Below are 24144 nucleotides of genomic sequence, written 5' to 3'. Positions count from 1 at the left end.
GTCCCTTCATCTGGGGTACTGTCCTGGTGGGAAACCTGGAAGGAAACTTCCAGGCCCTGCAAGCTGCTTGTGGGACATAACAAGGAGAGGTGGCCCTGCACAAGGACCAGCGTGGGGGACAGGGAGCTGGACTGGGGCAGCGCAGGGCCCGTTCTGGGAACTGTCCTGGGGCAGTGCTGGGGCTGTGCTGGGGTCTGAGCTGGGGGACTGCACTGGGGGAGCACAGGGCCTTGTTGGGAGGCTGCACTGGAGGAGCACAGGGCCATGCTGCCGTGCCCCAGGGCAGGGGTGTGGGCAGCACTGGCCACAGAGGTGACTCCACTGGTGCTGGACACGGAGAAGAGGCGGCCGTGGGCCCAGCTCCTCCCCAGCCCCGGCGGGAGCTGATTGGCGCAGGCATGGCTGCCTGCCCCGGGCTCCCTGCATTTGAGCCGCTTCCAGAAGCTGACAAACCAGACTGGTTACAGCCAGGCTCGGCCCCAGCCCTGCCTGGCCCACGGCAGGAGGCAGCTGCCTGCGCGGGTGCCCGCCACGCCTGCACCCTTCTGGCACAGCGGGCAGCGCCCGGCTCGGTGCCCTCTCCTCCGGACCGTGGCGGGTCAGTACTGCGTTGGTGCTGGGGAGGAGGAAGAGGAGGAGGAGGAAAAGGCTGTTGGATGCTCACGGTGCTGCCCCTCTTGGGGTGGCCTCGGTGAGGGTGATGGGGCTGCGCCCGGCGCTAGAGGCTCCTGACCCAGCGGTCCGGGAGGGCGCCCCAAAGCGCACCGGAGGGATGTTGGGAGTCTGTGCGGACACTGCTGCCTTCAAACCCTTCGGGCAGCCCCGCTGAAGGAGTCTCCTGCCCTGGAGCAGCACCCACGTCCCGCACCCAGCCCCGAGGGGAGCCGGCGGGCAGGGGCCGAGCGGGGTGGCTGCTCTGGCCGCCCTGATGGAGCCGGCGGCGGGCGAGGGGGCAGAGCCTGGGCCGGTGCCGGCAGCCGGTGGGGAAGGCTGTGCCAGACAGCGGGACCAGAGCGAGACCGCGGGGTCGGGGGGCCCCGGGGAGCCGCCCCAACACTGTGGAGAGGAGTCTGCTGCTGCCTGGAGATGCTGGGAGCTGCCACGGACGGAGGATGCCAGGGAGCCGCTCCTGCCCGGGCATGAGCAGCCGCCTGCCCACGGTGCCTCCCTGCCTGCGGGGCAGGACCCTCCCGCTGCCGACACCGGCCCCGTCCTGCCCCGCGGGGACAGCCCACGGCCCGGCTCCCAAAGCGTCTCCAGCTCCATCCTGAGCCTCTTCGGCGAGGCAGAGAAGGCCCCGAGCGGTGGCGTGGCGCTGGCAGCGGAGCCGTGCCCCGCGCTGGCGGGCGGCGAGGACGAGTGCCCCATCTGCACGGAGCCCTACGACGAGCAGCGGCACAAGGCGGCCGTGCTGAACTGCAGCCACGGGCTGTGCCGCGCCTGCCTGCGGGCCATCATGGACACGGCCACGGGCGCCGAGCTCGGCCGCGTGCGCTGCCCCATCTGCCGCCAGAAGACGCCCATGCTGGAGTGGGAGATCTGCAAGCTGCAAGAGGAGCTGCTCCTGCTGCACGCCCAGCCCGGCTCCCCCGGAGCCCTGGCCACCCCCCGGCCCCCTGCCCTGCCACCCCGGCGCCCGGGCCTGGCCGGCGCCCTCGAGCATCGCTTCCAGGTGCGCTTCCACACCAGCCGCATGTTCGGGTGCCTGCCCTGCGTGCGGTACCCGCCCTGCCTGATCCGCGCCCTGGCCCGGCTGGAGCGGCGCTGCCGCTGCTGCTACCTCCTGCTGCTGGCGCTGCTGCTGGCCGCAGAGATGCTCAGCCTGCTCCTCATCTTCCTCCCCATCCTGCTCATGGTGATGCTTTTCCTCATCCTCGACAAATAGCGCTGGCTTTGTGCCCTCGGGCTGAGCGTGCGTGGGGAAGGAGCCCAGAGGAGCCCAGCTCCGGCTCTGCCCGCGGCCGTGGTGCCATCGGGCAGCAGGGCTGTGACCCTGGTGCTCGGGACACCTGGCACTGCCCGTGAGCCCGGGGCAGGGGAGGCAGTGGAGGAGCAGAGGGAGGTGACCCTGGAGCTGGGCATGACCTGCACCGCAGTGACATCGCTGCTGTGGCCAGGGGGCGGATGGAGTGGGGCACATCCCTGCCTGGGGCACATCCCTGCCTGGGCTGGGCACCAGAGAGGCTCTGCGGGCAGAGCAGGGCTGTGCCACGGGCTGTGCCACGGGCTGTGCCATGGGCTGTGCCACGGGCTGTGCCACGGGCTGTGCCACCTGCACCCAGGACAAACGGGCTGGGATCCCCCAGCATGCACTGACAATACAACCTGTGTTTGTACCACAGCTGTGTCCAGCTGAGTTCAGTGCTCGGTCTCAGCATGTCCCTTTGGGGCCCGGCAGCGCCACAAGGAGGGAATGGGCACAGCCAGTGCACCCACCTACAAGGGGAGCGTGCTCCACCACGGCACCTCCCAGCCCCTGCCGAGCCGTGCCAGCCCGTGCTCAGACCGGGCCCTTCGGGGAGATAAGTGAGCAAACACGGCTCACTCAGTGCCACACACGGGTGGAGGAGCCTGTGGTGAGTGGCACTGGGGCTGTGCCTGCATGGGATCTGCCATGGAGCAGGAGTGTCCCAGGGCTGAGCAGGATCTGGGCTCTGCCTTTGACTGCCGGCCTCACGTGGGGGCCACACGCCAGCCAGGTGATGGCTGGGTCACAGTGTGGCTGCTCTGCACACTTGCTCCTCCCCAAGGGGACAGGGATGGGGACCTTCCCAGGCTTTCAGCCACCTTTGGGCTGGTGGTGGGTGGAAGGGAGCTGTCAGACCCTTGAGGTCCTCCCAGGATTCCATTTCAGGGGTGCTGACACCCACCTCCACAGGCTGGAATGTGCAGCAGTCTGTTTGTCACTCTGGCCTCCTCTGGGTGTCCTGCCAAGGCTCTGTGCTGACCCCATGCCAATTCCCCCCTCCCTGTGCTGTCCCCCTCTCTGTCCCCTCAGCCCAGCCCTGCCGGGGGCTGGTGACCCTGCTGTGCCCTGTCCTCCTGCCCGGCTGTGCTGGGCTTGTGCAACCATCCCCCTGTGCTGGCTTTGCCCCTCTCCCCCAGAAACACCCTCGGGCACCTCCCCAGGGCTGTGGCTGTGGGAGACAGGGTGGCAACCCCCCCTTCCTCTTCCCCTTCCTCCTGCCCAGAAGCTGGGGGCTTGAGCAGCCAGTGAGCACTGCTGTGCCCACACAGCCCCACAGAGAACCCCTGTCCTTGTGCCCAGGAGGGCAGAGATTGCGGCTGTGGGCTTTGCCAGGACACTGGTGCCACTCAGCATCAGCACTGCCATGGGCTGCTCTGGCAAAGTGCTGAGGCACAGGGTAGGAGCAGGGCACCCCAAAACAGGTCAGATCAGCAGGCAGAAGCAGGTGGGTCCCCCCAGCCCTGGTGGCACCAAGGAATATTTATTTATACCAAGTGGAGCAGCTCCATCAGGAGAAGTGCCAGTTCAGCCCTGGCTGGGGCGTTTCTGGCTCCATGGAGCCGGTGGGGAGGGGCAGCTCAGACACCCGGGGGCCCTGTCGCCATGGGGGAGCCTCGTGCCCCTGCCCTACATTGCATGGGGGTGTTGGGGTGAACCAGGCCAGAGCTGCCCCCACGGGACACCCCCAGCACTCCAGTGCTCCCTGGGCCGGCTGTTGGCACCTCTGGGTGCTGAAAGCTGAAGGGCCCCTCCATCCCCCCGAGAAGGGGTCCCTGGGGGCTGTGGGGTGGGATGGACCCGGTGGGCCATGTGGAGCCTGGCTGCAGTATCCACTCCCAGAGCTGGGTTATATTCAGCAAGCTGAGATAATGGTGAGCAGGGCTGGGGGCTGACAGGGCTGACCCAGGGCTGATGCAGGGCTCCTCCAGCACAGGCCCCCAAACCCACCCAACCTTCCCACCTGCAGCCCTGTCCCCTCTCCCAAGCCCCTGACACCCCATTGCACCACCACAAAGGCTCCATGGCATCCCCCAGCTGGCACATGCTGGCACCAGGTGATGTGGTGTCCCCAGAGCAGTGACTTGGCTGTCCCCATCCCTGCAGGGACCTGCCCATTCTCTCCTGGCTTCTCCCACTGCAGCCCGGCGTGTCCCTGCTCTGGCCAGAGGCATGCCCGTCCCAACGGCACCACAACCAACAGCACCTTCCCTCCTGCACTCTGCCCCTCCTCTGGGGACACGTCCCCGCACTGTGTCCCTTGGAGTGTGACCAGAGGGCCAGCAGCCCCGGGGCCGGCACGGGGAGGGGACACGGAGCTGGGCAGTGAGCAGGAGCCGGTGCCTGTGGTCAGCCCTCCCCTGGATCTGACCCCAAGGAAGCTCCCGAGCTCAGCGGTCCCTGCCCAGCCGCGGGGCCCGCCCTGCCCTGGGGACCCGTCACAGCCGCCACCCTCACCCTGGCACCGCGGGATGCGCCGCTGTGAGGGCTCGGCACGGAGCTCCCTCGGCCGCTCGGGGCTGTGACCGCCCGGGGGCTTTGAGGCTCCGTGTCCCCAAGGAGGGCACAGCCCTGGTGCTCAGCCGGGTCTCTGCAGACGGGAGCTGAGCCCCCCATGGCCTGGCACAGCCTCGCTCGCCTGTTGGCATCCAGGGGCAGCTGCTCCTGCCCTGCCACCTCTGGGGCAGGGTGGGGGTGCTGGGGCCACCCCATGGGGACCGGCAGGGCACTGCCAGCGCTGCCACCGTCCCTGCAGGAGCAGAACAGCCCCGGGCACCGAGAGGCCAGGCTGCAGGAGGGGCTTCTCACGGAATCACACAATGCTCTGGGTTAGAAAGAACGCATCAGGATCATCCAGTCCAACTCCTGGCCCTGCACAGACACCCCGACAATCCCACCCTGTGCTTGAGAGCATTGGCCAAATGCTTCTTAACTCTGGGGAGAATGACTGGCAAACACCACACCCAAACCCATGCCAAAGGCTGAGCCCAAACCTGGCCGAGCCCAAACCAGCCCGATCCTGGCCCTTCCCACCTAAAATGAGGACATCTGGGAAAAGGATCACCCCCAGGAGAAATTTAACTGCCCACGTCCCCCCTCTCCTACCATGAGCCAAACTGGACACTGGGAGAGCCCAGAGCTTCACCCCAGCCTGGGACAGATGTTACAACAATGAGGAGATTTTAGAACCAGCTCACCTGGGAACATCTCTGCTCTCATGTGGCCAAACCTTCTCCTGCAGCAATGTCCTGGCCATGCTTAAGCAGCTTGTAGGACTTAGAGATCTTCAAAAACTTAGCATGAAGGCACAAAGCTAGAATGGCCATGGGAGCATTTTAGGGGATGTGAAAGACTTTTAATTCACCTGCATCTGTGACACAAGGGCTGGCACCACCCCATGTCCCTGTCCTCTGCAGCAAACCTGGCCCCTCTTCCAGCAAGTGCTTATTCGAGGTTAATAGGGCAGGAGAAATGGGTTCTCGCCCAGAACTTGCTCCTGAAAGGCCCTATTTCTTCCTTAATTGCAACTCAAAATCAAATTAGCAGTTTTAAATTTACTCTGTGCCCAAGAGGTGCCACGAGGGTAGGGGAGAACACATTGAACACTTTGTCCTTATGTAATAAAAAGGGTAAATTCCTACTGAGGGCAAAACTGCTGCCACCCCTGCTCTGGCTGGCCCACAGCTTTGGTGGGGACAGAGATGCTCAGCCTGGATTTAATATGAGCTTTTGGGGTGTCAGAGTTCTTTATCCTGGATTTGGCCTGAGCCTTTGGGCTGATGGAGATGCACATCCTGGATGTGGGGCTGCCCCAACTCCCCCAAGCAGCCGCATGATTTGGCTCAGTGTGGGGCTGCTGTGACCACCAGGAGACCCCCACACTGTGCCAAGGCTGCACAAAGGATGGAGGAATGTGGGTGCAGGGTGGGGATGTTGGTAAGGACAGGGAGACAGGACACAGCTGCAGCATCCTCGGGGATGAGGGTGGCACTGGCTGCATTATTGGTGCTGTAGTTCAGCACCCATGGGCTGGGAGGTGGTTCTGTTCTCCAGGCATAGAAACCCCCTGGGATGGGAACCAGCACAACAGGAAAAAGGGTCTGCAGCCACCCCTGCACCCTCCTGGACGTGCTGCTGCTTTGGAAGCAGATGCTCCACCTTGGCCCAGAGCTGAGGGCAGAGAGAGTTACTGCTCCTGGGGAAGGGAAATTTGGGGGCTGGCGCTGGTTGTGGGCACACAGTGCCTTGTCCTGGGATCATCATCCCAGCTGCTTCTGCTGCGGGTGTCTGGCTCTCCCAGCTGTGGAGCTGCCATCCCAGTGACCCCGGGGCCCTTCAGGGCACACAGTGGGTTCCATGTGCTGGTGCTGCCAGCCCCAGGGCAGCTCCTGCATGCTGTGGGAATGGTGCAGAGAGGAGTCCGTGAGTGCAGCTGCCTCAGCAGAACACATCCTCCCCCCAGCATCCCACATCACCTGGGGAGAAAGGGGACATCCAGCCGGTGTCTGAGGGCTCTTGCTGTGGCTGGGGACCCCTTACCAAGCTGGGCAGGGTCCCCCAAGGTGCCCAGCCACGTGCAGGGGCTGGGCAGGGAGAGGACACAGCTCCATCAGAGCAGAAAGCCAGGCTGGAGGAGGAGGTGCCGGCCCAGGGGAAAGCTGTAACCCGGCTCTGGCCCCAGCCTGTCCCACAGGGGGAGCAGGACCAGGGCACATCCCGGTGCCACCCCCTCCCGCCCCAGTGACGCGGCCCCGGAGTCCAGCTCAGCCTTCGTTCCAATATAATCTTTATTGGGGAGACTGATGGGGTCAGAACAAGGCCGGGTATAAAACATGATCATGGTCACAACCAGCAGCAGGAGGCATTGGCAGAGCAACACAGACATGGTACCGGTGCCGTTCCCCACCGGAGCGAGAACGGTCCTGGGGCTGCGCCAGCGGCATCGCCCGCTCCCTCGGGACAGCACAGGGCATGGACTGGCCCCTCTCCCTGCATGGGTGCTGGGCTTTGGCCAGTGCCAGGGGCTGCTGTTTCCTCCAGGATGTAGGTTCTGGGACCCCTCAGGCCCACCCAGCCCCAGCAGCCTGGGACTGGGCAGCACGTGCCCCTGGTGCTGTGGCCATGCTGGGTTGTGGTGCTCAGCCCCATGGGAGCACCCAAAACTATGGCTTTTTCTTTATTTTGTTTTTTTTTTTTGCTTTTTTTGGCAGCAAACTTACCCCTCCAGGTGCTCTGGAGAAAGCAAGACTGTGCACAGGGGCCTGCTGCCCTGCCAGCCCCTCTGCACAGGGGTCAGAGCAGAGGTGCTGCTCTGGGGAAGGGACTGCGGGCAGGAGCCAGACCTCGGTCCCCCTGCCCAGTCAAATCCCCTCACTGGAGTCAGCAGTTTGGGGTACTGGACCCCGTGCCACCCTCCTGAGCCATCCCATGGGGCATGGGTGTGGGTCCCGGGCGGGGGGGAGAGAACGGGCACAGCTCAATGCCTTTGTGAACACGTAGTGGCCTGGGATGGGGTGGCTGGGGATGGATGGGGAAAAACAAGAATCCTCCAAAACGAGGACAAAGTGGAGCTTTCCTCAAGGGCCGGCGGAGGACACGGGCCGCACGTCTGCCGGCATCCGAGGGGCCGGCGGGGCGGCGTGGTGTGGCTACTGAGACTTCGGGCGCACGGCGGCGTGGCCACCGAGATGAAAGCTTTGGCAAATAACTTACAGAGAGGGGTGGAGGGGGCAGCTGGGGACCTGTCCTCACTTTCTGTGCTGGGAGGGTGGCCCAGTGTGGCACCACGCGTCTCCAGGGCTCCTTATGCTGCTGCTGCCGGCCGTGGGGCGATGGGGAGGGCGTCACTCCGGCCAGAGCCCAGCGTCCGCTCCTGGGAGAGCCGGGGAGAGAGGAGGGAGAGGCGCCCGGGGAAGGAGCACGGTGAGGTGCTCGATGCAGCACAGGAGCGCCCGCCGCAGGGCCAGGGGAGCCGCAGAGCCCGGGCGCGCTGGTGGATGTGCTCCCCGTGCCAGCGTCCCTCTCCCCGGGCACCACCGGTGAGGAGGGGGCTGCTGCAGGTCCCAGCACCCCCTCTGCCCCCCGCGAGTGCCGGCAAGAACACCGGTCCCACATCCTCGGTGGTATTCGAGCATTCCCTGGCGGTGCCGTGGCAGGGAGGGGACAGGGGAGCGGCCGTGGCCTGGCCGCGCCGTCCCCGCCGTGCCCCGTGCGGAGGCGCGGGCGGGCGCGGGGCTCACATGATGGTGCAGGAGGACAGCGGGTTCCGGATGTGGCAGGTGCAGGCGGCCCCGCAGTACTGGCGGAAGGTCTGGTAGCAGCTGCGGTCGGTGTCGCTGCTCCACTGGACGGGGTTGGCGGCCAGGGCCTCGGCCGGCAGTCTGTTCAGGATACTGGTGTTGACGGCCAGCGCCGCCAGCCCGTAGTCGGTGAAGAGGACGGTCTCCCGCTTGCAGGTGGGGCAGGAGATGAACTTGTACTTGGGGCAGGACTCGTAGAGGATCTGCAGGCACTCCTCGCACACCGAGTGCAGGCAGGAGAGGATGCGGGGCCGCTTGTTGGTGAAGTTGTACATGTGGCCGCAGGTGGGGCACTCCAGGGGCTCGCAGGGCGTCGAGGGGTGCAGCACGTACTGGTTGACGATCACCTCGTCCGACGGCGGCTGCCGGTGGTAGCAGACCTCGGAGCTGCCCTTGCGCTGGCCCTGGTAGCCGCGCTCCCGCCGCGGCAGGGGGGGAGTCCGGGGCAGCGGCAGCGGCCCGGGGGTGGCATCCAGGGCGGGGATGTCCCCGCACGCCTGGTTCACGATGATCTCGGACTCGGAGGGCCACGCGCGCTTGGCCACGAGGGGCGGCTCGCGGCGCGGGGCGGGCGCGTAGCGCGGCTGCGACCCCTGCAGCTCCGAGAACTTCTCCGGGTGGATGATCTTCATCGCCTCCATTTTAATGATGACCTGTTGCCCTTTCAGACACGACATGAGTATCGTTTTCACATTACTGTCCACTGCTCTGGGGTCTCCGAGGGACGCCTGCATCAGGCTAAAACATGCTGGCAGCCTGCTGAGCTTTCAATCTCGCTCTGGCCGCGGAGCAGGAGCACAGGGAGCAGCAGCTGGTGCGGGAGAGCATCCTGGGGAGACGGGCCAGCGGCAGCGGACCCCGCGCCCCTCTTCTGCAGCCAGCCCCGAGGGTGCCAGGAGCGAGGCTGGGGCCGGCAGGCGAAGGCAGGGCTCACAGTGCCATCCTGCCTGCCTCGAGATGCTCTTGGGCGGCTGATCAAAGCACCGGCTCCCCGCAGCCTCGCTGGGATGTTAACGTGACATTGGCAGTCACTCAGCAGCCCTGCTCTTTGCCTTCGCTGCCACTTGCCACGGCAGATCAGCTGCAGTCGGAACCGTAATTTGGGGATGGCGGCACTGGGCACTGCCCAGGGCAGGTGAGTCCAGGGAAGATCTTGCAGAACTGGAGGCAGCTCTCACTTCGCCCCAGGCCGGCCTCTGTTCCTGTTTACATGCAGTGGGATCCTCGTGGCGCTGAAGAATGTGTTTGCAAATTCCTTTGCTCTGACTTCCCGGCTCTCCCACTTGCAGTCACCGGCAGCTCCCACAGGGCAGGGGCTCAGAGCACATCCCGTGCCAGAGGGCAGCTCACCTTGGCTGCGGCCAGGACACCACACACCTTGTCCCCTCGGTCCCCGGTACCTGTGTCCCCAGCTCAGCTTCGTGCTCGCTGGAAATGAAAAGTGAGAGGGGGTTGGATCCAAGGCTCTTCATGGGTCTGCCGGCTGCCCGCGCTCCCTCGGGACGCGAGCCCGCCTGCATCCCAGCAATTTGGCAGCCGTGCCCTCCGGGTCCTGTGCATCCCCCGCGTGCTTGGGCTGTGGAAGCGGGAGCACGCAGGTATTTCCCCCAAGGCATCCCCTCGGCGGCCCCGAGCGTGGCGTGCCGGGACCCCCCTCTGCCCTGAGGGTGGGAGGGCAGGTCCCCCAGAGCCCCCCCGGGCTGCAGGGCCCCTCCCGAAGGGGTTCCTCCACCGACCTGCCTCTGCTCAGGGTTTTCGCTCACGTTTAGCCCCTCCTCTGCTCAGTGGATCTATTTTTACCTCCATCGCTTGCTCCTGATCTGTCCCTGCTATTATCCCTCCCTCCAGCTTCCTCTCCCCCCCTTCCCAGCTCCCTGCCCTTGTCCCGGGGCTGATGGAGAGGACAGGCCGGGTTTGCGGGCAGGAGATGGGGGGCAGGCAGCCAGCCCGAGGCCATTTTCTCCCTCAGCAGCCCCTGCGCCAGCCCGGCTCTCCTCCGAGAAGGGCGAAGGCGCTCTCCTCCATCACGCTGCAAATCCTGTTAGAGGGATGCCTCTCCCGCCGGGCGCTGCCATGCCTGGCGGAGGGGGCCCGAGGGGGCCATCTGGTTGCAGCAGCAGCCTTTGGGGCTGGCAGGGTGGGCTGGATCCCTGCCCAGCCCCAGCAGGGATGTCCCGGGGGCCATGCCCTGGCAGCACTAGGGTCCCGCAAGCATCCTGCCCTGCAGAGGGAGGCCTCGCCTCTTTCATTCCTCCTCGCGGGCCCACATCCTGCACCTCGCATCCCGCACCCCACATCCTGCACCCGCGTTCCACAAGCAGCATATATTCCCCCCCTCCGGCACAGAGCAGCAGCCCCGGGGGCTCTGCCTGCAGCTCTCACACAGACACTCACCCGCAGCGCCCACGAGCACAGCGATACGGGTGGTCAGCAGTGCCACGCACTGTCACCGCGTTCCCACGCTCGTTCTGTCACACCCCTCCACGCACAGCCCTGGCGCAGCACCCGCACCCCAGCGGCCTTGGGGCGACACAGCCCCCGCCATCCCCGTCCCTTCGGGGGCGACACAGCCCCCGCCGCACCCCACACCCCATCACTCCGGGGGTGGCACAGCCCTCCCCAGCATCCTCCCCTGCCCAGCCTCCCACCGCAATCCCCAGCCCCACACGTCCCTGCCCCACGCTCGCAGCACACAGGGCTCCCGCGCACACACACGTGCGCTCCCGCACGCCCGCGGGGTGACTCCCCCGCCCCTGCCCGCCGTTACCTGCGCTGGCTGCGGGCGGGGGTCCCGCTTCAGCCCCCGCTCCGTGCCCGGTGCGGCTCCGCAGGCCCGAGCGGCGGAGGTTATCTGAAAGGCAGCGGGATGCGGCGCTGCCCCGGCCAGGCGCGGCTCCCCGGGGATGCGGGCGGCTCCGAGGCGCGGCCCCACCGGGATGGTCCCGGCCGGCCGCCCCCGGCCCCCGCCGCTGCTCCGCCGCGGCCGCGGCGGCGCGGGGAAGGGACCGGGCACAGGGGCCGGGGCTGGCGGCGCCGGGTCGCTCCGGATGCTCGGCGGGGACCGGCGGCCGGGGAGCCGGCAGGTACGGCCGCTGCCGCTCGGGGGCTCCTTCGTGCCCTCCCCGGCTCCCCCCGCCGCCCCCCGGCCGCGGACCCCGGCTGGGCGCGGGGCTGATGCAACACCCCCGGCCGGCAGCGCAGGCTGCGGGGGGCTGATGCCAGACCCCCTGTGCCCCTGGGCAGGTGCAGGCAGCGGCGGGCAGCAGCGGGCAGGCAGCGGCGGCTCCGTGCCCGCCGTTCCCGGGGCCCGGCGGCGCGGGCGCTGCTGCGCGCTCCCGCCGCCGCCCGCAGTGCCGCCGCAGTGGTGCAGCCGCCTCACATTTCTCTCGCTCAGCAGCGCCGGGGCCCGCCGGCCGCAGCGCCTGACGCCCAGCACACCCCCTCCCCGCCCCGCATCCCCTCCCCGCACGCCCCCTCCCCGCCCCGCACCCCTTCACCGCCCCGCACGGCCCCCTCCCCGCACACCCCTCCTTGCCCCGACCCACTGCCCCGGTCCCACACATCCCGTTCCCCACCCCACAGCCCCTCTCGCCCCGCACCCGCTCTCCCCGCGGCCCCGCTCCCTCTCCCGCCGCCGGCCGGGCCCCGCGGGTCGCTCCGAGGGGCCCGCGGTGACTCAGCAGCAGCAGCGCCGCTGGAAGCGGCTCCGCGGCGCCGGGGCCGCGGCTGTGGGGCAGCGTCGGGGAGGGGGCCCTGTCGGCAGCCCCTGCAGCCCCCGGGGCTGGGAAGAGGTCGGACAGCCGGGAATTCCCCTACCACTGCTTTTTCCCACTGCCAAATCAGCCGTGCAGCCCACACTGTCCCCTGGGATCCATGGCCACGGCTGTCGGGGGAGCAGAGGGGGCCCCTGAGAGCCCCCCAGTCCCTGCTGAGCTCCGGGACTCCTGGGAACAGGGGCTCATTGGTCCCTGGGGACACGGTGGGCTCAGTGTGGTGGGTGGGGGGTCACAGCAATGCTGACAGGTCCTGCAGAGTGCTGGGGAGCATTGCTCGTGGCCATGGGCGTGCTGGTGTGACCCCCATAGTGGCACAGGCAGACAGGACCCCACAGGCTGGGGACACCCCACAAGGTGCCCTGAGCAGATGACTCCTGGTCCATGCTTCCTGGTTCCTGCAGATGTGAGAGGCATGGATGTCCCCTGGCAGATGTTAGAGGCCAGGCTGCCTTCTCCCCCTGCTGTGTTTGCCTCCAGAATGGGGACCCCAGAGGCAAATGGCCAAAATGAGCAGGCAACCCCACAGAGAGCCCTCCAGCTCCCATGCCCCGACCCCAGGAGCAGTGACCCAGGATGTGCACACTCCAACCCAAACCCAAACCCAAACCCAAACCCAAACCCAAACCCAAACCCAAACCCAAACCCACTCCACCCAGCCCTGGCTGGAGCAGGATGCTGCTGGGGGCTCACCAGGCTCCTCTGGGTGCTGCTGGGGCTCCCCTGCTCGTGTCACCCATTGCTGTTGTTTAGTTTTATATATTCCTCCAGGATTGTGCCTGGGTTTTACGCCCTCCCTGAAGATTGCCCTGGCCAGCCCTGCTTGCTGACGCTCCAGCCCTGCTGCAGCAAAGATCCAGCCCCTGTAACAAGGGGTCTGCATGGTCCTGCAGCCGCTGTGTCCCCACAGCCTCACTGTCCTCACACCTTGGCTGTCCTCTGGCCCTGCCATCAGTGGGAGGGAAGCAGGAGCTGGAGGTTACATATTCCACAGCTCTGCCCGGCCTTATGCAGCCCAGAGATGATCTTTTCACACACACTTCACACAATGATGATAAAAATCTCACCCAGGTGCCTCTTCCTGACCTGGAAGAGATGACCAATGCCAGCCAGGCCCAAGGATTCCCCAAGGGCTCAGCTGTGCTCCGTTCCCAGGCCAGACTGACCCTGGAGTCAGGTTCTCCCTGGGGACCCTGCAGCACCACCTCCACCTGGAAATCCATGCTCTCTTCTTGACAATGGCTGAGTTCTTAATCTTGGCATTTCTCTCAGTGGATAAGGGATTTTTGAATGCCTCTGGCACCTCTAAGTGCCATTCTTTGATCTGCTCACCTGCCGGAATCAGTGTGAGGCTGCTGCTGCTGCCTGGCACACGCTAAACAGGGATTCCCTCAATCCTCCCCATCCTCCCTGTGTCAGGTGCTCCTGCCTTCCCTGCTAACGTGCCTGGGTGCAGATAGCAAGAGCTGAGATCTTACGCCTGAGCTCACTGAGCAGAGGAAATTGCAGGAAGTGAGCGAGCACGAGCTATTTTCTGTTATTAATTCATATGGCATCCCCGTGCTGACCCAGCTACACCGTGTGCTATTATGCTGCTATTCCATGAGTTAAGCAACAGCTCTATTTAAAAATAATCATAAATTACATGGAGCATTTTTTCTGCTGAATAAGAGTGTGTTTGTGCCAAGGCGCTGGGATCTTCCTGTTGCCCCTATGGCTCTGCCTCTGCTTTGCATGCTCAGTGCAGAGCTTTCCCTTTCCTCTGCTGAGTTGGTCCACCAAGATCTCTGCTTTCTACCCAAACGGAAAAAATCTCATCCTTCAAAACCCAAACCTTCCATCTCTGTCTGGGCCTGTGTGGCTCAGGCTTGAGTGCTGACCCTAGCAAGCCTCAGCCCCATGGCCACCTCTGCCTTTGGGTCCTGTCTCTCACTCCTGGTTTAACACCTAACTTTGGCATATAAACATACATGTGGTGTTATCTTCTATAAAAACCCATTGCATTCAGTGTTATCATAAATGTACATATTTTGGCTGGATATCCTCAGAATGCCTTCTGACCTCTGCTGATGTGATAGGGGTGCTCTCCTGGGTTTTACAAGCAGCACTGGTATATTTTACCATTTCCAGAGACCTTGTCAGCAGGGCAAGCACACCTTTGAGTTCAGAGGTTGCTCCTCAGCTCAGTTGTACCTGCTGTCCTTGGGTCCAGCTCTCCTTAAACAGAGATGCAGGAGCAGCTTTGCCAGTGGATTCCCTTTGTCCCAGATGAACAAGGTTTGCTGTTTGTAATCAGGAGGTTATTGTTCTAATTCAGCTGGTGTTGGCCTTGTGTGAAAGCACAGCTTCTTTCTGCAAAACTCATTCCTATCCAGTGTCTTGATTGGATCAGTTTGAAACCTTTGCTCTGTAGATGTGCTGGGAGCTGTAACACTGCTGGCCAGGCTTTGCTGAGATGAATGGTGAAGCCAGAAGATAATTTGGCCCTAAATTTCTCCCTCACCATCAGCCATTACCTGCTCAGCTGTTTGCTCAGGATTTTATTGCCCTTGTGGATTTCTAGCACCTGTGGGAAGGACCTGCTCTGAGAGGACAGCCCCGCTCTTGCTCGGTGCCAGCCTTGCCCTGTGATGGCACCTGAGGCTTTTCTTTCCACCCCACCTGGGTGAGCTGCCAGCTCCCTGTGTGCCAGACCTTCCTGTCCCACACCCAGGCCCCCATCCATGCTGTCCATGCTCCTGGTGGCAGCACCTCAGGCCACCTTTCTTTGCTCCCTGCTGCTCTCATCACCAAGTTTGCTTGTCCGGGTCCTGCACACATCCACAGCTCTTCCCAAAATCCCGTCTGTTTCTCACACCAATCTTGTTTTGCTCTGGTGAATCACTCATCACACAGATAATTCACCCACAAACCCATGAGCTCATCCCCAGCTTTGCAGAGAGCAGCTTTCCCTGCACGTCTGTGCGGGGCAGTGCCAGGGCCTGCCCGGCTGCTGGGCCAGCCCAGGAGGGAGGGAGGGAGGGAGGGATGTGGGACCCACAGCCGAGTTTGCATCCTCTGGGCACCATCCCCTTGGGACTGCCTCTCCTTCCCGGGGCAGAGCACCAGGAGAAGGAACCCCCAGTCAGCACCATCCCAGGCTGAGACCCTCCAGGCCTGTCTGAGGTGGCCACAAGAGCCCAGCACAGACCCTCACCGAAAAGGAAAGCAGGGCACAGTGCTCCACCAGAACCACCAGAGGAGCTGTCTGTGCAGCTTGCCGGCAGAGCAAACACCATTTTGAAGGAGGGATGCTACTGAAATATCTGCCAAGAAAGCAGCAGTCTCGTGTTGCCAGCTGGGAGCTGAAGGATGCCCCAGCTGCTGCAGAGCTGCTCCGTGGCTGCTGTTTAAAGCAGGGTGTGGGTTGGTTGCTGGTGGTCAGGACCTGACCACTGATGCTCTTGCATCAATCCTAAAGCCATGGTGGGGGCTTTCATGGGCTGGTTTCTAGGCTTGCAGCTGTCCACAGAGACCCCACCACTAGAGAAGTGATGCTCAGAAGATCTCCAAAGTGTCTGAAGCCACACACAAACCTTGAGATGCACACATGGCACCCTGAGCAGCCTAAAGGCTACAGATGTTTGTAAAGCCCCAACAGATTCCAAGAAGTTTAATAATTATTTTTACTATTAGTGATTAATACTGTGGCCACTTCTGTGAGCCCTGGGTGTGAAGAGGGGGCCCCAGCTTGCTGGTGCTGCCCTGAGCAGGAGGAAGGGGTAAGAGGAGGGGGATGCACATGGGCTGGGGGGAGGTCAAGGGGCCAGGGCCAGAGGGAGCACATCCTCTCTCCTCAGATCTCATGACCTTCATTCCCCTCCCCACCAACTCCTTGCCTGCAGACCTGGGGTTGCTCAGCTGCCAGAGAAGAGCACTGATGGAAGATGTACTGCTCTCCACAGTTATCTCCTGAGAGGTGGCAGAGAGGATGGGGCTCTGTAGCCACAAGCGAGGACATGGGAAATTCCAGATGCTGTTCCCTGTAGCTGCACAGGGAAAATCTTTTTGTCTTTGAGGGTCAAACAGCAGACCAGGGCACAGGGAGGTGGTGGGATGTCCTTCAAGGCTGCCCAAAGCTGCATGAGGCCCAGAGTGACAAACTGGCCACACTCTGAGCCACGGGCCCTGTGGGCAAGTGGGGCCCTGCTCCCATCAGAGCCCCCTTTTTCATCTGAGGCTGCATCTTCCCCAGCCCCAGGTAGGCACGGTCCCTGGAGGAGTTCACATCTGGTTGGTGACCCCACAGCAGCACAGCTCTGTCAGAAACTCCTTCCCAGTCCTGCAGTGCTACTGGGGAATGAGTGTGCTTGTGTGTGGAGGGGCTTCTGCAGCTCCCCAGGGACTGCTGGCCCCGGCAGGGGCGACCACAAAGACCTAGAGCTGCATTTCAGGGCTGAGAGGCTGCAAGGAAGACCCACATCCTTCAGAAAACACCTTGTGTCCAAAGAAAACAAGACAGGACTGGCCCAGAAATAGAAATGGCAGCTCTGCAGAAGCCTTCCCCTCGCTCGTGCATTAACAGAGCCCGAGGCATTCGGGGCTCAGAAGAAACCAGAGCATGTGCCAGAGCTGGGGCCAGCCGCTCCTGCTTCCCGGCCGGGCGGGCGGGGGCCGGCGGGGCAGCTCCGGTGCCGGTGCCGGTGCCGGGGCAGCTCCGGTGCCGGTAATTGTGGGGACATTGGGCGCTCGCTGTGCCGGCTCCCGGGCCAGCCCGGCGCTGCTCGCCCGGTGCCGCGGCCGGGCACAAACCGGGGCACGGAGGAGCAGCGGTGGCCGCCCGTGCCCTCGGGGTGCCCGGAGGGACTCGGCGTTCCCGGCACGGGTGCCCGAGGTCCTGCTCCTCCTTCCCGGGGGCTGCCTCAGCTGGGACACGGCTCCGAGCAGCAGCCCAGAGCCGGGCGGTGGTTTGTTTTCGCATTACAGTTTCAGCTTTTGCAGGAAAACTTCCCTGGAGGCAGCAGATGGGACCCACCGAGCCCTGCCTGGCTCCAGGCTGCTGCCCCCTTTCTCTGGGCACTGCCCGAGGCTGTGGCTGTGCTCACAGGTGATCCTGCTGTCCCCGTGTGCCTGTCCTGGGGCACACTGCACTGCCCCATCCCCGCTCTCAGCAGCTGGCAGCACCCCTGGCTCTCCTGCTGGCCCTTCTGCTCAGCTTGGGCAGCCCATGCTCTCGTGTGGAGCAGCCGGGCTGCATTTCTGGGTCAGCTGGGTGAATGTGAGCGTTGAGCTGAGGGTTTTGTTTTCCCTGCGTGCCTGTAACCCTCCTGGGGGCTGTGTGGATGCACAGCTGGGAGCTGGCCCTGGGCACAGCTCCTGCTCTGGCAGAGGCTGCGGGGCCCTGGGGGCTGCCCAGCAGGAGCTGCTGCTGCTCTCGGAGCCGGGGAAGCTGAGCCGAGGCTTGGTCTGAGGGTGCGTGGAGCGGCAGCGGGGGCAAGAGGGGGACTCGTGGGCCTGGGGGTGAGAGGTTGGAACGGGGAGTGGGTCACCATCCTGCTCGAGCTGCTGAACTCCCCAGCACTGCCGTGGGTGGGAGCTGGGAGTGTGGGACCTGCGGCAGAGGGTCCCTGGGAGGGGCTGCACCCCACGGGGCAGGCATGGGGGCTGCACCAGCTCCTGGGGCTGACAGCATCATCTGGCCTTGGGGTTTCATCGCCCTCATTTCTCCAGTCCTCCAAGAGCCAGCCAATGTGCCTGGTGCCAGGATGCTGGGATGCTGGCCAGGCCTGTCTTTCCCCTCTGCTCCCTCCAGAGAGGACTCCTTGCCCAGTGCCTTGGCTGCAGGGGCACCTTTGGGCACAAGGGGGGTGCAGCAGCCTGATGCTCCTGTGCAGGCCGTGGGGAGGCAAGTGGAGCACTGTAGCCAGGGTGACATGGGGAGGTGAGGCCATTCCATGTGACAGAAACCAGGGCTCCACCTGGGGAGGGGGACCCAGCATGTCCAGAGTGCTGCAGGAGCTCTCAGGTGCCACTGGGACTCTGCTGCGTCCCCAGAACAGGACAGAGGTAACCAGAGAGACCTGGACCACCAGGAGCCATGTCCCTGTCTGCTGGGGGCACGTGTGTTCGGGGGGGAAGGGGAAGCTCTGCAGGACATCGAGCACACAGCTCAGAGTGCCCGGCTCAGAGCACGGGTGCCCTCCAGGAGCTCTGGAGCCGTCCTGCTCCCATGGATGGGGAAGAAAGGGCAGCTCTGGCTGCAGGCTCAAGGGCTCTGCTATGAAGGTGCAGGCTCAAGGCTGAGGGCTGTCAAGGCACACGGGGTCCCCAGGAGCCCCCCACCTGCCCAGGCTCACCCAGCCCTGGCTCCTGCAGGACCCCGATCTGCACAGGGGTTTGGGGCTGGCAGGGCCGCGGAGGAGGCTCTGCAGCAGCGGGGGCTGCGTGCCCGGCGGCTGCCTGCGTGCCAGCACGGAGCTGCCAGCCCGCGCCAGCCCGGCGCTCGCAGCCCTCCCTCGGCAGACGCAAATGGGAGCAGACAGCCCGGCTCGAGCGGTAAAGATCAAACCCCGGCAGCCCCGGGCGGCTGTCAGCGCGGGCAGGGCGCTCCGAGCCCCGCCGGGAGCCGCAGCCCCGGTGCTGCCCTGCCTGGTGCCGTGTCCCCGCTGTGTCCCCGCTGTGTCCCCGCTGTGTCCCCGCATGGCTGCGGCACGGGGATGCTGCCAGGGGGCTGCCCACGCTGCTGTGACCATTGCAGGGGCTGGCCACGGGCAGAGGATCCGGGGCTTTGCCTGCCCTGGGTTTCCAGTCTGGGAGATGCACGAAGCGCTGCCAGCACGCAGGAACAGCTGGTCCTGCTCCTCTCGCTGGGCTCTGCCGGCAGGGATGCTCCTGTGCCCCGCACCTCCCCAGGGATTGCACTCTGGCTTCTCCGTGGGCTCAGGGGCAGAGGAGAAGGCGGCTCTGGAGCTCGGCACTGTCGGAAACCGCTGTGGAAAGGCCCCTCCGCTGCCCCAGCCTCGCCAGCGGGTGCAAACCTCAACCTTGGCCCGCCCCCGGCTCCGGTGAGCTGGCGGCTGTGGGAGCAGGAGGATGGTGCCGCCGCGGGGGCACAGGATCGTGGCGTGCAGGAAACAGTCTGGGCGCTCCCCGTGTCCGGGGGCACCCGGTGCGGCTGGGGCAGGACGGGCAGTGCCCACCCGGGCGATGCCAAGGAGCAGGGGCAGATGCCAGCGGCGCCACGGGAGCTGCAGGCTCGGCACAGCTCCCTCACCCTCCTCAAGTGCCAAAGAGGATTGAAGAGAGCCCCGGGATTCCGCATGGATTTTGCACAGCCTGCCTGTTTCCCACCCAGGAAAGTGCCCACAGCCCCGGCCCGGGGCTGGCCCGTTCCGGACAGCAGCGCTGCTGCCGCCGCTGCGGAGCAGGAGGGATGAGGGCCCGAGGTGCAGCTGGGGAGCAAGGAGAGGGCACAGCTAATTGGGATAATTGCTAAAACAGGCGAGGAGCGAGCGGGGAGGGAGGCGGTGAACAAGGAGCCGTTGTGCACAGGCGGCCCAGGCACGCGGCCCCGGCTCCAGCCAAACAAACGGGGACTGTTCGGAGCGAGGGAGGACAAGCAGACGGCAGGACAGAAACCAGACCTCCACTGGGAGAGAGCCGGAGCCAAGGGCTTAGCTGGGAGCTGGGTGCTGAGCAAGGTCTGCCGGCTCCCCGTGTGGAAAGCAGCCCCGAATCCACGGCCAAGCCTTCACCGGGGCAGGACGGTGCCATCCCCAATCCACCCCCGGGGCAGGGGCCCAAGGAGAGCAGGACAAAGTGCTGGGAATGCTCCAGGCCAGGAGATGAGTGACAGCCCTTCTGCCACAGCCATCCCCAGGACAGGAAACTTTAAATCACGGAAATATAGCAGGAAACCAGCCCTTGTCCTAAAAAAGCCATCGGCAGGTGCAGTCCCCGCACAAGGTCGTGGCACAGCGGAAGCGGCGGCATCGCCCACGTGGCTGCTCGGGGTGGGAGCAGCAGCTGCCCTCGCCTCGGCTGCTCCCTCCGCAGGAAGGAGAAGTGACATTTGAGCAGGAAGGAACGTGGCTGTGCATGTGAGCTGCCCAGCCCCGCGTCCCAGCTGGGCTCTACAGCCCCTTTTCCAGGTGTCTGTGTGAGGTGCAGCCTCGGAACACATGCCGGGCTGTTTGCTGCTGCCTGGCTCTGCACAGGGAACTGCAGGATCTGCCCATGGGCACAGATCCTCACAGCATCCATCCGCCTGTCATGGGGCTGGGCTGAGCTTGGCAAAGGGCGAATTGCCCTTCCTAAAGTCCCTGTGGGAAGGCACAAGGCCACCCAGCTGCCACTGTCCCCGTGGCACATTGTGGGGGAGAATGCACGGGCACCAAGGGGAACACCTCTGTGCTGGCCAGAGGTTCTGCCTGAGCAGGGATTTTGTTTATGGGAAGGATGCAGCAGAGGGGGAGATTTTGGCACTGCCAACAGAAGTGCCCGGATCCGTGCTGCCTCCTGCTTCCTTGCACATCCAGCAGCAGCTCCGTGCACGGGCAGCCCCTGGCTCCTGGTCCGCAGCCTGTTGGGAACAGCGCACCCTCAGCGCCAAGGCTCTCGGCAGCAGGGAGGGGACGGGAAGGACTTGCTCCAGGCCAGGAAATCCTTGCTTTCTCCTGCAGCCGGGCCGCAGTGGGCAGCCACAATGCTCGCTTCCCCCGCCGCTGCCAAGCCCCGCCGTGACCCGGGGGCGGCCGGGCCGGAGCCGCAGGGGAGAGGGACGGAGGGGGCTGCGGGAGGGCGATAAGGAAACCGGCTCCCCTCCGGTTCCTGCAGCCCGGGGAGAGGCCGGCGGCGGGCCAGGCCCACTCCTGTGATGTCGGTGCGGCCGTGCCAGCCTGGACAGCGGCTCCTGTATCCAACCCGTCATCCCTCAGGAACGTGGCATCCCCCTGCCAAGGGGAGAGCCTGGCACACTGAAAAAAGCTCTGCAGCATCCCCTGCCAGGAGAGAGCCTGGCACCGGCTGGGAGGGGCGGCTCTGCAGCATCCCCCTGCCAAGGGGAGAGCCTGGCACTAAGCTGGAGAGGCTCTGGGCTCTGCAGCATCCCCCTGCCAAGGGGAGAGCCTGGCACCGAGCTGGAGAGGCTCTGGGCTCTGCAGCATCCCTGCGCAGGCGTCTGACAGCAGCTCCGAGCAGCCCCGGCTCCCCGGGCACGGCGGATGCGTCTCTGCGCGTCCCTGTCCCCGCGGGCACCGGCAGGGCCCGGCAGGTGACGGTGCCCATGGCCCGCCCGCCCCGCACGGGCACGCGTGGCCCAGCTGTGCATCCCTGTGGCCGGCCGGGAGCCCGCAGGGTGGCCGGGATGTCACATCGGGAGAGCAGGATGGCGCTGGCAGGGGACGCTGGGGCTCTGCCAGCCCGCGCTGTGCTCGTGAGGAGCAGCAGCAGCCAAGGCAGAGCCTCCTTCTGCAGAGGAGCCTGAGCTGCTCCCGCACGGAGCTGCTGCCGGGGCTGGCACGGGGAGCAGGGCCAGGAGAGCCCGGGGTGTGCCCCCAGCTGCTGAGCGAGGCACGGGGCACATTCCGGCCCCACAGGAAATCCCTCCCACCGAGCAGCTTTGGCAAGTCGCTTCCAGGCTCCGTTTGGGCTTTAGAAGCTGCTGCCACCCTTTGGGACACACGGCTCCCCTGAGAGGGAGCCGGGAGCTGTGGGGACTCCCCGCATGCCTCGGGCAGACAAGCAGGCAGGCTCTTTGTCCACGGCATGCTGGGCACAGGCCTGGGCACACAGGCTGGATTTTGTGCTGGAGTTTCCCACCCCGGGGTGTTAGTGAGGGACTGTGCTGCTCAAGGGCACAGAGCACCAAACCCTGCAGCTTCCATGAGCCCCCAGGCCCCCTGTCTCTGGCAGCTTTACCCCTGGGTCCTGCTCTGTGCCCCCTATAGTGCCCCTCAGACCTGCAGCAGTGGGAGCTCCCTCCATGGCACCCTCACACCCACAGCCCCCCCTCACTGGGTGACCCCTGGGCCCCGGTGCTGGTGACCCTGCTCCGTGGGGTTCCCCTTTGGGATGCTCACCCCACAGGTGCCTCCCACTCCCTGTGATCTCTCCTTCCGTCCCCCCGGGCCTCACTCTGATTTTATTGAGGAGGCAGCTGAGAATTAAGGTCAAAGCCTTGAAGACCTCGCATGGCTGCGTTCCACAGTGGGTTGGCCCAGAGGGAATCATTCCCCATGTGTTTCACGCAGCCTGAATTTGGGGGTTGCCCTCCCATCTCTGCACTGGCCCAACCCCTCTCCGTGTCCTTTTTTCACACCGACCACCCACGGGCTCTCCTGAGCTTCAGCGAAGCCTTCAGCCCCCCCAAGCTTTGGTGAGCGGCCGCCATCTGCTCCGGGGGCTCACCGAGCTGTCCCCTCCGCGGGTGGCAAAACCTTTCACTCAGGGAGCGTCGCCCTTCATCATCCTCCGGCACTGTCGGGCTGCGCAGAGCATCACCACCCTCCTGTGCCTGCGGCAGGCACTGCACCGCCCGAGAGCCCCGGGAACTGCTCACACACGGGGCCGTTCGGAGTTCTTGATTCTGGTGCCTGGGAGAGCCCCGGGAGGAGCTGGAGCTGGGAAAGCTCCGGCGCTGGGATGCCACACAAATACCTGTCCCCGGCAGAAAGAGGCCCAGGAACAGGACGTGCCTGTGGCTTTCTGGTCTGTTTGTTTGGGTGATTTTTTACAAAATAAATGTGCCTTTTGCTGCGTGTGAAGCACCAGCGAGCTAAGGCACCCCAGTTAGGGGAGGATTTGCAGGATTCCAGTAACTAAGAGATCCCTGCAGTTACTGGAATCCTGCAAAAACTCCCAACAGCTCGTGCTGGGTCACACAGGTCAGGGGCTGTGGGTGCCCTGCCGTGGTTCCCCATGGAAGCCATGCAGCGAGATTGAGGAATTCTTGAGCCGGCACAGGAATTTTCCTCCTGGCTCATGTCCCAGGGCTGGGGACGCTCCTGTCCCTGCAGCACCTGCAGCCCCTGCTGGGAACCCAGCCCCCTGCATGGGGCTGCCCCCTCATTTTCAGGCTCCCAGCAAGTTCATGAGCCTGTGCTGTGGTTAGCTTTTCCTCTCTCTCCTGGCTTTCCCAGGCTCCTCCTCAAACCACCACTCCTCTGGAAGCAGTGTGGCCTCTCTGAGAACCTCCCTCTCCATCACCCCCAGCACAGGACATCACCAGGGTGGGCATTGAGCTTTTGGTTGGTTTTTTCTGTTTATTTCTTTTCCCCCTGCAAACAATTGCAGGAAATTGGGCTGGTTTTTAGCCACAGAGAGCCTCACATTAGCTCAGCTCTTCCATTTACTCAAGGAGGGCACAGCTCTGCAGCACCTGCCAGCTCCCAGCTTGGGGAATCCCACATGGGACAACTCCAAACCAGCAGCCTGAGCTTTGGTGCAGCAACTTTTCCACCTGGGGATCCTCTATCGCCTATAAATCCTCCAAGGATCAACATGATTTCTGGATGTGGCCCTTGGAGCTCGATTTGGAGAATTTCTTGGCAAGAAATGAAATGTTTGAACTCCAGGCTCCAGATTAGGGGATGCTGCTCCTGGCTGGTGAGACCTCTCCTCATCTGGGGCTGCCACAGATCTGCCCTGCGGGGAATGAGGGCATCCAGGAGGCGCCTGCGAGATCGGAGCTGGGCCGAGGGAGCCGAGAGACACTCCCGGCACGGAGGCACCGCAGATCGCGGCTGGCACTGGGGTCTGCAGCAGCATGCGGGATGTCCCCAGCCGAGGCTCTGTGAGATGACCCTCATGTGGCAGCCCTGGCAGAGGGAAGGCGTTCAGGACACGGGGCCTGCAGGCTCTGAGAGTCTCCCAGAGCCGGGCTGTGCCTGACGTGCAGCCTCGCAGCTCCCTGCAAGCAGAGCTGTTCAGGAACAGGGCTGGGCACGGAAATCTTGGGCTAAAAGACAATCCCAGCCCGTGCTGGGGCTCTGCGAGGAAGGGGAAGGGGCTGCTGGAGAGAGCCACAGCGACATCCCCTGCGCAGGCAGGGACACGCCAGGCGGGGCTGGGTCACCGCAGGACGCCTGGGCGGAGGATTTGCCTTTTCCTATTCCTGCTTAGTCAGACA

At 64.5% G+C, this 24144-nt stretch overlaps 2 protein-coding genes across 2 annotated transcripts; one reads left to right on the top strand and one right to left on the bottom strand.

The window, feature by feature from the left end:
* Positions 1–7786: 7786 nt before the first annotated feature.
* On the bottom strand, positions 7787–11176 carry RNF208 (ring finger protein 208). The gene is made up of 2 exons (XM_030961403.1): positions 11033–11176; positions 7787–9693 (listed from the first exon to the last, which is right to left on the bottom strand). The coding sequence occupies exon 2, from the start codon at positions 8997–8999 to the stop codon at positions 8202–8204; it is 798 nt and encodes a 265-aa protein (XP_030817263.1). The 5' UTR covers positions 9000–9693; positions 11033–11176; the 3' UTR covers positions 7787–8201.
* Positions 11177–11201: 25 nt separating this feature from the next.
* LOC115911069 (proline-rich protein 2-like) lies at positions 11202–12176 on the top strand. Its single transcript, XM_030961754.1, has one exon. The coding sequence runs from the start codon at positions 11202–11204 to the stop codon at positions 12174–12176; it is 975 nt and encodes a 324-aa protein (XP_030817614.1).
* Positions 12177–24144: the final 11968 nt, after the last annotated feature.

This window comes from Camarhynchus parvulus, chromosome 17 (genome assembly GCF_901933205.1).
Source record: "Camarhynchus parvulus chromosome 17, STF_HiC, whole genome shotgun sequence".
Lineage (NCBI taxonomy): Eukaryota > Metazoa > Chordata > Aves > Passeriformes > Thraupidae > Camarhynchus > Camarhynchus parvulus.
The sequence above is the reverse complement of the archived record's forward strand: the minus strand, read 5'-3'. Positions and strand labels throughout refer to the sequence as shown.